Source organism: Aspergillus foveolatus, assembly GCF_047715535.1.
Source record: "Aspergillus foveolatus strain CBS 279.81 unplaced genomic scaffold BDW70scaffold_9, whole genome shotgun sequence".
Taxonomy (NCBI): domain Eukaryota; kingdom Fungi; phylum Ascomycota; class Eurotiomycetes; order Eurotiales; family Aspergillaceae; genus Aspergillus; species Aspergillus foveolatus.
In genome coordinates, this window is record NW_027396073.1 from 322,815 (window position 1) to 335,870 (window position 13,056).

Consider the following 13,056-nt stretch of genomic DNA (forward strand, 5'->3'; position numbering starts at 1 on the left):
CCCAGTAGTAACTAGCCGTATTGCTTGATCAATGAGGTTGAGTTCTGTACATGCGCTTATAGGAGGTAGAAGAGGTTTATGCGGGGAAATCCGAGCAAATCCCCGCATCACGTTTACCGGCCGGGCCAGATCGTGGCTAGTGCATTTGTACCAGCCACATACCCTAAGCCTCGATATGTGGTGTATCCGGTCCCTAGTTAATCCGGACCGTTTCCAGCTCCCAACACCAAAAGCACAGCTGGCATTAGTAGCATCACCACCCACGCTCTCTCGACTTTCACCTGCCACTCCTCCCTTTCGATCAATCCTTGTCTTCAGATCTCTTCACGTTCTGTCTACTGTGTTAATTCAGCCTTAATTCGCCATCATGTCCGAACAAGTACAGGAATTGCTTAACATCCCTCAGGAGTTCCTCCGCGATGGAATGCAGTTTGTGAACCGCAGCCAGAAGCGTAGGCATAACCTTTTTTTTCTTTCTCATTCCATCTGTTTCAATTCTCTGGATTCTGTGCCTTTTTGCTCAAAAGATGAAGGCTGACCACAAACAGCCGACAAGCGCGAGTTCATCAAAATCAGCCAGGCCGTTGGCACCGGATTCCTGATTATGGGGTTCATTGGGTACATTGTTAAGCTGAGTATGCTTCCCTGTTCTGCTCAAGCTTTCTGGTCAAAATCCTGTTATAGTTGAGTAAGCGAGGCTAACCCGTGTAGTCCACATTCCTGTGAACAATGTCCTTGTCGGTGGCGCTTAAATTTAATCCTGAACCTCATTGCTGTTGAACGGATACCGGAAGTCGATTCGAACTGTGTCCGGGCTCGATGAAATGAACATAAACAAACCGGCCCGTCAGTGAAGGAATGATGGAAAAGAGAGAATGAAACTTATACCCACGTCGCACCACATCCCATGTTTCGCGTACATTGTGCAGTCCGACATTGCGGCAGTTCGCGCATGCTCAACGGAGCAGATCGGTCGTCGTAACTTATTGGAGCCGGGAATGGGATTTGCGGCATTACATTCGCATATTACTACTTGATCAGGGTTGGCGTTAATGTTGTTTCTGTAACTGGATCCTATCTTCTTGTTTGTCCTTAATATATCCAACTCAATCCACGGCCCCAGTCAACACTGGCATCTATTGCCGCTGAACCCTCGTGCATTACCCCTCCAATGTCTAGTATTTCCGCCATGCTTTTACCCCGGGCATTGTAGTAAGCATTGCCTGGCATCCTGACCTCGTAGAGGCTTGCGCTGCGCTGAAACGGCCTTAAAGCGAGTCTGAGATTGATTTGGATCCGAGTCGAGTGGAAACTGTCTGACTGCCAGTCTGGTTATGATCATGAGTCCTCGATCGACTCGTCATTCAGGGGTATTTGCAGTAGCACGGCCTACGTCGAAACCAGCCTACATCCCGTGGACTCAGTGTCTCAAAGTTGGAATGAACAGGCCCAACATCGGTGACTGGAGCATTCGATACAGGAGAGGGAGCGCAACAGAATCCAAATAGGGGTCCCACCGACGCCTCCAGGACTCAGCTGGTCCAGAGTGACTTGGCCTGCGAACCCGATCTACCTTCATGTCTACTGTAGGCAAGTTCAGATAACGATTGATATGATCTACAAGTTGAGCCCGACTTGACCGTCAACTCCCAAGTCCTGTCCATCTGACCCATTCATTAGTTCATTCATCCATGCCTCTGCACAGTTTGACTGGATCTGTCCATTATTCTGAATCATCCTTCCTTGCCCGCTAGGAACAAAGGGCCAGACTTTGCCAACCACCGATCAGACCACGCCACCGTCACACGCCTAGCGCTGCAAGGCTGGGCAGTCTGTAACCAACCAACCAATACTACTGTTCAAATTACTCTGCAGCCAGCAAACAAGTGCAGGAGGCCCTGCCTCGGACCCAAAACAGAAATACACTAGAGCGCGCTCAGAAGGCCGGATAGATCCTTCAGCGCCCTATGTGCAATCTTGGTCGTACAAATGTAATGTATAAGCAAGGAGCAAGGGCTACCTGCCAACACCAGCTCTGGGGTACAACTGGAATGATATTCATTGGATGAGGCCCCTACTTCTACGCCGATGTACTCTAGCTACGCGAGCAGGTTATGAGTTTGATTCAAAGTGAACTGCCCTATGTCGATCGGACTATATCCGAAGCTCCATCCCGTCAAGCAAAGCACGTTAACAAGCCAAAACTTCCAATATCACCTTTGGAGAAAAGCAACATTGGCAAAAGGTCCCCCGGAGCTCTAGAGATTCATCATCTGGTTGAAGATGAAATGCAACTCCACATGCTGATCCGGGGTCAGGATGTTGTACAAAGGGCATGCAGAGCCACACGGTTTGGCACAGGACCGTCGGAAGCATCGCCAGTGAAGACGTCCAAAAAATGCATGCAAGTAGAAGACAGGCCGCCGCGTTGAACACCAATGATCGGTAGTTGGCTGATTCAAAGTTTACTGGTATGGCTGTCATAAGCTTGTCATTGTTCTCGACAGGACCAATAATTGTATCATCGACGGACGGGTCGAGCAAGCTATCGGCACGCATATCGTAATTGTATTGGGACTCCAGCGAGGGCCTCAATTTGGACATCACATCTCGAGGACAGTCCTGACTCTGGGTATATGCGCGGCGGCAATGCACCACCGAAACTAGCTGCAGCGAAGCCTACCTGTGTGGCGGTCATGGCCACAGCATCGGCAACAAGAGAATAGCAATGAACGGCGCTGGCCCTGCTGACCCAGCGGATGCATGGCCGTGGAGGCACCGAATGCTTTGAGTGCGATGAATGCTTTCACAAGTCTTCATCCGTGCATTGGGGCAATTCGCTGTACCACGTCTGGCCTGCAATGGAAGTCTTTCTCAGCGCCGGCTGCTGCAGCTATCACCGCATCACCTCCAGTCCGCGTCATCATGTCCGTTCAATGGGTCTGGGGCGCTTACTCTCTGGAGGTGTTATTCGATCCTGGCCGTGGTGCCCGTGGCGAACCTGCGTATAGGGACCCGGGAAGGTGGCAGCCTCTCTCTGAGAGCCAATTGAAGACGTAAAACGTGCGACGGTCCTGGAATCGATGTTGGTATCGTTGCCGCCTCCCACTTACGTATACTATGCGGCTTGTTTCTAGGCGGTTGATGCAAGTGTGGCCAGGCTCAGCCTTGGAGACGGCCATCGCTCGCTTGCTTCTACAGTCTTGTTTTCACGGTCTCGGGACTCTCCACTCCTTGGTCGCTTGGGCGTGGGCGGATATCGCCTGGATTTGAACGCGCGGAGCAGCGAATCAGTAGTAACCGCCATCACGGGTAAGGCGTGCTGGCAAGCATCAAGGGAAGAGATCGACGGTTCAACCTCGCTAGGGTAAATAGATTGGGCTGTTCGGTATATGATGTCACATTATCTGCTTTTGATATACTTACCGAAACTGCTGGCCAATTGAGTACTTCGCCTGATACGTTGAACATACATGAATACTGGAGTAATAACTTGATTATACTCCCAGTGTATTTCGGGCGTTCCAACCACATCACCCAGGAAGTTAAGGGATTTGCAGTTGTTTGGAATCTTAGCAGGGACGCCCACACAAGTCAGTGCTGATACCACACTCTTTTGACACTCACAGCCGCGCTCGCCCACAAGCAACTCCACTCTGCTAGAGGGTCAGAGATTCAAGGCTGGGGTTGTTCGAGTAGGCGAGTCCCGTCAACTCATGCCTTCGAGGAAATGTTCACCTCGTACTAGTGAGAGAGGAGAATGCCTCATACCTGGTCCTGGTGACAGTTGGAGCAGATGAGCCGCATTACACGTGATGAGGGATTGCTAACGCACACTATCCTCTTAACTATAGCCATTGTTTCATACATTATGGCTAAACTTGCTCATGTCTTACACACCCCAGACGATGGACATAGATTCAGACTCCGATATTTGCAAGAAACCAGGCGAACAAGATGTTGAGTTGGCTGAGCCCGCCGTTCTCCTTCTATCAGGCCAATTTATCCTCGCTGAAGGCACGCCTTCCACTCCACTCTACCGTATAATCGTTGACATTAAGTGCATCCCAAACAAGGAGTCAACCGTGTCATTTGCAAGACTGGAGGGAGACGCATCTGCGCCTGAGCTTGAGGGCACATCGTCAAAGCGACAGCGACACCGGCATCTATTCTACCTCGTCCATCCTGCAAATGCACAATACCGCACCGATATTCCTGCTCGGTATTACATCGCGTCGCCGGTGCTCGAACTAACCGTAGGTAACATTCGGCTCGAGATCTTTGAGACCCGGTTTCAGCGGCCCTCCTTCAGGGCGCTGTTGAGCGCGGGCAAAACGGCCTCGGACACGCCGTTGTTTAACGAGGAGACACAGCAGCTCGTCCTGTTTGATATTTGCCCAAATTGGAGCCCCAAGGCTGGTTGCAATCCGGAGCTGGGGTACAAATGGAACGACTCCAATGGCGGGCAGATGGCTATTGAAGGGGAAAAAGACGGCAAGTATAAATTGTCTGTTACGAGGGAGATGTCGCGAGAGATGAGGGATGCATTGGTCGCTACGTGGCTGTTGAGGCTATGGCACGATACAGCCGAGAGTAAACAAGCTAGAAGGGAATGTGAGTGAATTCAAAGTCTAAATCCTGGTGCTATCAAGCCCTTGTATTGTGCTCGTCTGCTAACTTTGGTCCAAGTTCTTGAAAGCATGACCTCACCAGAAGCGTATAGAGAAAGCATCAATCCATATATAAAGGGGCGGTGCAGTATTATGTGAGCATTATTTTCCAGAAGATCGCCACAACCGCAAGAACCCTATAGAGCCTCGAGTGCTTGGTGCTGTCGGGGCAAATCCTAGTAGCGCATTCCTCAGTAGAACCGACAGATCTAAGCCCAAGTAACTAGACAAATCTGGCGGCTGACTTGCCTTTTGCAAAGGCTTTTTGTTATTTTTTTTTTCTTCCCTTGAGAGTGTCCTTTGAGAGAGGCTGTATCTGTATCAACTACAAAAATACCTAGGTACCCCTAATAATGAATGACCGTGCGGCGTGTTTCTAGCCTCAAGACAGCGATGTGCATCTATAGCCGACCTCTGACAAGACACGATCAACACTTCAACGGGTTAAAAGACATGTCACCCCACCGGAAATCTATTCCTGCAACTGGTAGTGATGGAGATTATCTCAGATCTCTCGCTTCTCAATTCAAGGCTTCCAACGCCATTAACTTCAAGCAACACTATGGCAGAGCACTGAGACGAGAAGCCAGCGAAAGCCCGCCTCGATATGCTACAGTCCTCTCCAGATCTCTTCAGCCCTAACCGTTACATTAGAAACAAATGACCCTGTTGCTAGAACGGGGTATGGCCTGCCGAGGCTGATACATACACAGTATGTTTACGCACAGTTGGCAAATGGCGGGTCGGGGAACAGCTCTGTTGATGAAAAGCAGCAAGTCCAAGCATTGTCCAAACTCGTTCAAACTCAGGATGATCTGTCTGAATCCTAGACTAGAATTACTTCTCCTATTCTGACAGACGGCGTCAGGAACAAGCGATGTACCGTATAGAGTAAACAGGGCGAGAATTTGACAGTGGCCGATGGGGCAAACATCGCTTGATTGGGTGGTGCGTGTGCGAAGAGCACAGGGACGTGCAGACAACGTCCAGTCCCACATGTACTCTGAGTACTTCAAACTCTACTGGGGGACCAGAGAATCGACAAGAGGCAGAGACACGAAGCTGTTCCAGTGGACCAAGTCAGTTTATTGATCTTGAATTGACAAATCAAATTTTGTAGTCTGAGACTCTGAGCCTGTGATGATCTGTCAATAATTCATTTAAAAAGACTGTCATCGACTTATCTGACTCTCCTACTCTCATCACCACACCAGTCCCCACAACACCATGATCAGCGACAGCCGGAGGTCCAGATCCACACTCCAGAGTCCAGAGTCCACAAAGAACCAGATCATGACGCCATTTTCAACTCGCCCAACTGCAGACGCGGTCCAACCATGCAAACCAACAATCCCACCGCACACAATGAAAGAAACCAACACCGACCAAAGCCCAGATGCAACTCCAGTCCTGAAACAAACCCAATCCCAGACTCAAATCCTAGCAAAGAAAATAATCCAACACCCTGCCTTAACGCCTTTCCGCAAGTCCCTTTACCTGGCTCTCCTGCAGATCCCGCCGGGTCAATGGACAACCTATGCTGCGTTGGCCAAGCACACAAACTCCAGCGCTAGGGCGGTTGGGACGGCAATGCGACTCAATCCGTTTGCACCGGGGGTGCCCTGTCATCGGGTTCTAGCCAGTGACGGGACGCTGGGTGGGTACATGGGAACGCCGCCTGCATCGGTCTCGGCACGATCAAAGGGCCCTGGGAAGGGAATTGAAAAGGGAGGTAATCTGGAGAGGAAGAGGAGGATGCTTGAAGAGGAGGGGGTGAAGTTCGACTTGAAGGGACGCGTCGTAGGAAGGGCTTTTGTCGCGTTTCATTCTTAATAAGAAGCTTCTACGGCTGGGGTTGTGATTCATGTTTGAATTGTTTATGTTGTATTGTTGATAATAATAAAATGCCAGGTATCTCCAACGCCGACCGTCTATAGCGTATAACAACATGAGGAAAACGACAAGACATCAGAAGCAAAGCAGATGTGAGAGAAAATCTCGCTAGTCTCGTCTGTCTCATAACGCCGTCCAATAATCCCACACCGCATTAGTCGTTAGCCGTGAGAAAAAGAAGAAATAGGAAGAAAAAAAAAAAGTGGTATAAAACAGGTCGAGTCTCGAGAAGCAGAGTATAGAAACAGAAGGGTAGTCAGATAACGGTCGTGATGCGGCGCAGAAAGTAGTGAAGCAGTGAGAAATCGGTGTCTAAACAGTTCTCAGTCGCTTCGCCGCGCGCCGCTTCGGCACATCCATGTGGTGGTACGAGCGCAGGTGCTCGACGAGGTGGTCGCGCCGTGGAAAGCCATTATTGTCCTTGCGCGAGCAGTCCGGTACAGGGCAGTTCTGGAAAACCGGGTAGTGTACAGTGCTATGGTGGCGCTTTAGGTCTGCTGGGCGGGTGAAGGCCTTGCCGCAATCTTCGCAGCTGTAGGGTTTCGCTGGTCTGCGCATAAACGTTTAGCATCTAGATGTACAGAATGACCGATTGAATTAAATACTTGACTGGTTCTTGGCTAAGCCCGTCGAGAGGAAATATCGACTGCTCAACAGGCATGGAAGTCGGCGACCAGGCCGGGTTCGAGCTCGCCGGGTAGGAGGTCGGGGCGTCCATGACGGGAAGCGCCTCCGGTGCGTATACGAAGGTCGGGTTGAACTCGTAGTAGGGGCCATTGCTGTCCAGCGACGAAGGCTCAAAATCGAACGATTGCTGGTTGAGCGGGAAATCGACGACGCTGCCGGGACCCGTGCTTGTGCCGGGGCTGGCGCCGTGTCCACGGCCACCGTGCAGGAAGTACATGTCCAGCATGCTCATGCCCGAGTCGTCGCTCACGGCGGAGTAGGACGAACTGGGGGAGTAAGAGGAGTAGGAGGACAAGGAGGAGGGCGAGTGCTCCATTGGAGGGCAGGCGATGGGCTGCGACTGTGAGGGCATAGTCAGTATGGGCAGCCCATAGCTGGAAGGAAGTAAGACGGTACCATTGTTGGCCGGAAGGACATGTTGAGGAACTATGATCTGATCGGAGGGAGGGTGCAGAGTGGAGGAAATCCGGGGAAAGAAAGTTGAAGCATGGAGTGTGGGCGACACGAAGAGTTGAGAAGACTGACGAAGCAGGTGACTGGGCGCAGGGAGGGTTTTTATAATGGAAATTCGAAGTCTCTCGAGTCGGTTTCGCACATGCATTAGCTAGAGACTTAGACCCAAGCGATACGAACACATCCATGGCGGATTCATCACCTGGTCAAATGGCCAAACCCACCGGGACAGGAAAAGACGGCCATGCATGCAGGCTCGACACACAGCCCCCCAGCGGCCCGACTGCGATTGGCAAGTCGCGTCTGTAATCCCTGCTAGTGCTGACGCTAGAAAAAGGATCGAAGCCTAGGAAACTTCTGCCAGCCTTCTAGCGCTCTTCTAGCGGGATTCGGTCGCCAATGATGTGACGGCCAGCTTGTCAGGGCCGATAGCGAACTGGGAAGTGGGAAGCAATCGACTGACTTGTCTGAAGATACCTCGTCATAGCCATCCCCACGATATACCACCCGGGCGGATAAATCGGCTGTGCACCCGCTGGAGGTACCCTGGAAGCCTTGACACCGTCACTTGAAACCTGAGGAGCAGAGTTCGTCTAGGACTTTCCAGTCCCGTACTCCGTATTGGCTGTCAAGAGAGGAATGCGGCTCGAGTCTCCTGGCGCGCCAATCAGCCTTGGGCCTCGAACAGGCTCGTTAGAGGGAGCAGGGACTGACTTCACTGCGAAACGTGCGAGGTCATCATTTGCTGATTCTCATTTGTCTCTCGGAAGGTGCCGGTGGGTAAAAGTACGATCCATCGTACAATTTACATTCACTCTTCCATGGAGACTCTTTGCAGACACTATACTGTGATCGCTGACACGGCACGATTTCCCCGGCCGGGCGTCGAGGATCCGCACTAAAACACCGGACAGCCTTGTATTTCGTCATAAGTCGATTCTCTGTCTCATGAACGCACTGAGTGCGATGAATCAAGATGGAGGCTGGACAAGTCGAGGCTCGTAAGTGTCGGACTGTGAAAAAGCTGAGTGGTCGGTCAGGAAGACGAGCGGTCTGAATGTGGGAGGAGGCTGAACAAGGCAGACTCCTCTCCTCACCTTACCTCTCTTCTCTCCTCAGTACTTGCATTCTTGCGACTCTGCGACTCTGCTTCGATCAGCGGTCGCACCCTGTGATCGTGCTCCCATTTTCATCGAGTCCGGCGTACACTAAACGAAAATCCCGCACCACTCCGTCTGCAAACTTACCTCGCCGCCGGCCGCGACCAGTTTCGTATAGACTAGATACACGCTATCGCATCGCTTCACCAGCGTTCGAAATAGACAACACGTCGATCCTCTATTTTTATCCGAAATATACTTGTCAACGGTATTCTTTTGTGTTCTTTTTTCAAACTAGACCGATGCTCCTACTGACGAGTCGTGTCTGAGATTGATTTATCGATATTCTGTACTGCGTTGACTCTTTGTTCTTTGTGACAACGTTCACAGCCACATCAATGCCTCCATCTTACGCTCTCGTATAAGACCCTACATTCTGCTTTAACCAACTGCGGGGGGAAAAAACAACGAGTAGCCTTTCCTCTAAAGGTGTCTATTCATTGGTTAACCATGCAGCAGCTCAAGAGATGGCTGCATGCCATCAGCCGCCACTAAAGAACAGCGTTTGAACTCCTGTCCCGCAGACCCATTAATAACACCTGTTCCTGGACCCATCAAGACCCATACAGAAACAAAAGAAATGCTTGTACTCCGTCTCACTCGCAGACTCGCGATCGAAGATAGCAAAACAGGACCCATCAAACCCAGGAAAGTGAACGTAAAAGCTAGATCACAGTTCGTCCTCCAAGTACTTGTAGATAAACTTGAAGTCCGCCTTGCGACGATTCATCCTGCAGGCTGTTAGAAAGCGAGCTAGCCGAACACGAACGGGGAACTTACCAAGTACTCTCGTAGTCGAAAAAGCGATAGGTGCCTTGTTCGAACTCCTCAGTAATCGTCTTAGGCTCCTCGTGCCGTTGGAACCACGTCTGGTACTGTTTATGAAATCTCCAGCTCTGGCCCTTGAGCGCCTTTGCCGCCAAGTACTGCTGGTATGATCCTTGGCGGTAATAAAACAAGTAGAACAAAGTATCTGTATCGATCCGCCCTGTCTCGTACAGCCTGGGATCGTCCAAGATGGCAAGCGGCTCCTGGGGGTAATAAAGAGGCGTATTGTACGGGTTCTGGGGCTTGTAGTGACGAGGCTTCTCTGAGTCCCCTGGTTCTGGGCAATTGGCTGCAGAAGCAGTGAGGAGGCGCTGCACTGAAGGTGGCTGACTTGAGGGGTTTGCCGATGCACGATTTTTGGTTACTTCGAACGAATGGATTAAATCCTGCAGACCGGGTGGAAGGTGGTAGATGGACTCTTCTCCTGCCTGGTTCTCTTTGTTCGACTCTCCGTTAGCGGTAGCTTGTGGTTTCGTGATGGCGGTTTCTGCCTTGTCCATCGCAGGCGTGCTTGGCACCGTATTCGATGCGCTGACGGCAGCAGAAACCTTGGGGCTGAAAGCTGGCGTTCGCGAGCGTCCCTCCTCTGCGACTATCACTGCTGCAGGCGTTGCTTTTGGCACAGGCTGTGCTAGCGTAACAACAGGTGAGGCAGTAGAGGAAGCTTTGGAGGCGGGCACTGCAGATGGGAAGGCGGGGCTAGCACCTGGCGGAGGCGGCAGAGGGGCAATCCCAACACCGTTCTTGTCGCTTGCAGCAGCTGCAGCGGCGGCAGAAGCGTACTTGAGTGTTTCACCGGGCAGACGCGTGGGAGGGGGCGCAGGCTTCATGCCAGACACCGAGCTGCTTGAGCTGGACGGATGCAGTGTTGCAAGGACTGGAAGCGGGGATTTCATTTGAGCGGAAGGTCTGCGGTGGCTAGTGGCGCTGGCTTCAGCTTTGGGCTTCGGTTTGGCTTCAACCTCTTCGTCTTGCATTGACTGAGTGTCTTGCGACGACACCCGGTCGTTGTCACCGCCTATTCCAAATTGTGCTTCGGCATCGTCGCCCATGTTCAGGTCGTCGTACAGCGTCTCATCTTCCCCAGCGTAATCAATTTGGTTACCGTCCTCAACGTAGTATTTGATGCTCTCCTTAAGGTCCACCACCTGACTTGTTTCAATGTTGCCATTCTGAAGTGATCGTAGCAACAGTTCCAGTTTATTTACGTGCCACTTGTGACGCTCGATGAAGTGCGCAAGATCAGCTAGACGATTGGTCTTGGTGACATCTTTCTTTCCCTTTTTCATCGACATTTGAAGCGACTCCTCTTCTGCCTCCATTGCCTCGATTTTTTGTTGCAGTTCGTCAACCATATTGGACAGGAAATCGCAAGTCTCGACTTTCTCTTTGTCTTTCGGGTCGAGTCGTGATGCGGCAGAGAGACCTTCTTTGGAATATGCTTTCGTCTTCATCTCTTTCTCAACGGCTTTGAACTGCTCCATGCACTGTCTCTCCGTTAGCGAGGAACGAATCTTCTGCCTATCAGCCTACCGTCTCAATGGCCCTTCGCTGCTCAAGCAAAGGCCCTTTATCCTTGACCTCATTGCCAGACGCCCATGATTTAATCTGATCGCGATATCGTTGAAGCTTCTTGATTTCTCGTTTCAGGTTCTCCTCGAGCTTGTCTCGTTGTGTGGGATTCGTCGCGGCACGGATCTTCTCGTAGATTCCTTCGAACGTCTGGATACCTTCCGCGACCTTTTTGAAGGTCTTGTCGATCTCCTGCTGCGTCTTTCTGGACGTCATCGCTGCTGTCTGCTGTTCATGCGAACGGAGATGCCAAGAGATGAAATTCCGCAGCTGCTGCTCGATGAGAAATCAGGAATGGTACCGAACGGAGTGATCGATGATAGGTGAGCAGAAAAAGAAAACGTGGGTTGTCCAGCAACTTTTTCCAGCAGAAGTGTTATCGTGACAATGATGAAAAGCCTCCACGGCCAGTGAATGTTCCATTACTCTTTGCGGTGGCCACGAAGCTGGGATGTGCCAGGATGAGAAGGCGGTCACATATACTGCCTTCAGCCTTGCCCGTTTTAAGCCTTGCGCGGGGAAAAGCTTGGACTGTGTTCTTTACGTAGTACTACTACTCCATCCGAGTTGAATTAATGCTGTCAAAGTTAGCAGCTTGCTACGTCTAATTACTTAGCAGATTAGCTTATAATTGTTTGTATACTCGGTTGGTGGTTCCTACAGAATTCTGCCCTGCTTCCCCGCGGCCGCCGGCTAACATGCATAAATGTTACAGCAACTGGCAAGATCGCATCTGTCCAGATATTATAATGAAAGGTGCAAGACTAGCATCACCTTTTGTCTCAGCTATCTAACATAGATGCAGCCGTGATCCAAAGAGTCAAATCAGCCTCCGTCACTGTCGATGGTCAGCTAATCTCCAAAATCGGACGAGGGCTCCTTGTGCTCGCTGGAGTCGGTCGAGAAGACACGGAGAAGGACATAGACACAATGGTTAGCCGGATACTGAAGGCAAAGCTATTCCCGGCGGAGAATGACAAACAGGCGAGTAATACGGGTCTGGGTATGGACTACGGCTAATGGCCGACCTACAGTGGAAACGGAATGTCCAAGATATTGATGGCGAAGTACTTTGTGGTATGTCTCTCGGGATCACCCTGCTACGATCTCTGATATTCTGCAGTGTCCCAGTTTACACTTTTTGGAGAGTTGAAGAAAGGCAAACAGCCAGATTTTCACCAAGCCGCAAGCGCCGACACTGCGCGTAAATTATACGATTATTTCTACCAACGCCTCGGCGAGAGCTATAAACCGGAGCGAGTCAAGAATGGTGTCTTCCAGGCGATGATGGACGTCGAACTAATCAATGACGGGCCGGTGGGTGTCGACTACCACAGTGAAGATGCGGCGGTTAGCTCTCGCGTCTCTCGTGGATTTCTCAAATGGATAATGGCAACACTAACGGTGCTTCCTTGTTAGGTTACGATCGAGGTCAACACACAGTTACCGAAGAAAGAGAAAGGTGCCGATAGCGCAGACTCATCCGACTCTAAGACAACGGGAAGCGTGGAGTTTAAGCTGCCCGCAGAACTTCTAGAATAGACGACGAGTACGACTGGCTCAGCTGATCATGATACCCTTATGAGATAGATAGACATGTTATAGAACCAATTCCATGCCATGTACATAGACAGGCTAATAACGGGAAGCTCAGAAAATCAGAACAATAACAGGTCCACTGCGACAGCGATCATTTTAGCTTGATCCTAAGTACTCCGTAGAGCCTCTGCTGCCTAATTAATTGACCAAACAAAAGAATAAATAGAATGACTCAATGAGCCCCCTCTTCAGGT

General features: G+C 50.9%; 7 protein-coding genes across 7 annotated transcripts; 4 read left to right on the top strand and 3 right to left on the bottom strand.

Moving 5' to 3' along the window:
- Positions 1–241: 241 nt before the first annotated feature.
- Positions 242–1,150, top strand: BDW70DRAFT_130789 (translocon subunit SSS1). The gene is made up of 3 exons (XM_073735877.1): positions 242–452; positions 549–635; positions 712–1,150. The coding sequence occupies exons 1-3, from the start codon at positions 368–370 to the stop codon at positions 750–752; spliced, it is 213 nt and encodes a 70-aa protein (XP_073598691.1). The 5' UTR covers positions 242–367; the 3' UTR covers positions 753–1,150.
- An 864-nt stretch (positions 1,151–2,014) lies between these two features.
- BDW70DRAFT_130791 (uncharacterized protein) lies at positions 2,015–3,293 on the bottom strand. The gene has a single exon (XM_073735878.1). It carries the CDS (start codon positions 2,602–2,604, stop codon positions 2,191–2,193), a length of 414 nt encoding a protein of 137 aa, XP_073598692.1. The 5' UTR covers positions 2,605–3,293; the 3' UTR covers positions 2,015–2,190.
- A 594-nt stretch (positions 3,294–3,887) lies between these two features.
- BDW70DRAFT_157460 (uncharacterized protein) lies at positions 3,888–4,622 on the top strand (the record flags this gene model as incomplete). The annotated part of the gene is made up of 1 exon (XM_073740357.1): positions 3,888–4,622. The coding sequence occupies one exon, from the start codon at positions 3,888–3,890 to the stop codon at positions 4,620–4,622; it is 735 nt and encodes a 244-aa protein (XP_073598693.1).
- Positions 4,623–6,035: 1,413 nt separating this feature from the next.
- BDW70DRAFT_157461 (MGMT family protein) lies at positions 6,036–6,503 on the top strand (the record flags this gene model as incomplete). Its single annotated transcript, XM_073740358.1, has 1 exon — positions 6,036–6,503. One exon carries the CDS (start codon positions 6,036–6,038, stop codon positions 6,501–6,503), a length of 468 nt encoding a protein of 155 aa, XP_073598694.1.
- Positions 6,504–6,782: 279 nt separating this feature from the next.
- On the bottom strand, positions 6,783–7,748 carry BDW70DRAFT_121869 (C2H2-type zinc finger protein). Its single transcript, XM_073734787.1, has 2 exons — positions 7,169–7,748; positions 6,783–7,113 (listed from the first exon to the last, which is right to left on the bottom strand). Exons 1-2 carry the CDS (start codon positions 7,600–7,602, stop codon positions 6,876–6,878), a joined length of 672 nt encoding a protein of 223 aa, XP_073598695.1. The 5' UTR covers positions 7,603–7,748; the 3' UTR covers positions 6,783–6,875.
- A 1,584-nt stretch (positions 7,749–9,332) lies between these two features.
- Positions 9,333–11,656, bottom strand: BDW70DRAFT_121874 (CNOT2/3/5 family protein). The gene is made up of 3 exons (XM_073734788.1): positions 11,225–11,656; positions 9,644–11,178; positions 9,333–9,594 (listed from the first exon to the last, which is right to left on the bottom strand). The coding sequence occupies exons 1-3, from the start codon at positions 11,477–11,479 to the stop codon at positions 9,534–9,536; spliced, it is 1,851 nt and encodes a 616-aa protein (XP_073598696.1). The 5' UTR covers positions 11,480–11,656; the 3' UTR covers positions 9,333–9,533.
- Positions 11,657–12,282: 626 nt separating this feature from the next.
- BDW70DRAFT_157464 (D-aminoacyl-tRNA deacylase) lies at positions 12,283–12,805 on the top strand (the record flags this gene model as incomplete). The annotated part of the gene is made up of 3 exons (XM_073740359.1): positions 12,283–12,340; positions 12,387–12,613; positions 12,683–12,805. 3 exons carry the CDS (start codon positions 12,283–12,285, stop codon positions 12,803–12,805), a joined length of 408 nt encoding a protein of 135 aa, XP_073598697.1.
- Between the last annotated feature and the right edge of the window lie 251 nt (positions 12,806–13,056).

Coding starts and splice junctions, on each gene's coding strand:
- BDW70DRAFT_130791 (XM_073735878.1), bottom strand. CDS start 2,604: ATGTCCAAATTGAGGCCCTCGCTGGAGTCCCAATACAATTACGATATG.
- BDW70DRAFT_130789 (XM_073735877.1), top strand. CDS start 368: ATGTCCGAACAAGTACAGGAATTGCTTAACATCCCTCAGGAGTTCCTC. Junction 453..548: donor TGTGAACCGCAGCCAGAAGC/GTAGGCATAACC, acceptor GACCACAAACAG/CCGACAAGCGCGAGTTCATC. Junction 636..711: donor TGGGTACATTGTTAAGCTGA/GTATGCTTCCCT, acceptor TAACCCGTGTAG/TCCACATTCCTGTGAACAAT.
- BDW70DRAFT_121869 (XM_073734787.1), bottom strand. CDS start 7,602: ATGCCCTCACAGTCGCAGCCCATCGCCTGCCCTCCAATGGAGCACTCG. Junction 7,114..7,168: donor CTTAGCCAAGAACCAGTCAA/GTATTTAATTCA, acceptor GTTTATGCGCAG/ACCAGCGAAACCCTACAGCT.
- BDW70DRAFT_121874 (XM_073734788.1), bottom strand. CDS start 11,479: ATGACGTCCAGAAAGACGCAGCAGGAGATCGACAAGACCTTCAAAAAG. Junction 11,179..11,224: donor AGCGAAGGGCCATTGAGACG/GTAGGCTGATAG, acceptor ACGGAGAGACAG/TGCATGGAGCAGTTCAAAGC. Junction 9,595..9,643: donor TTCGACTACGAGAGTACTTG/GTAAGTTCCCCG, acceptor AACAGCCTGCAG/GATGAATCGTCGCAAGGCGG.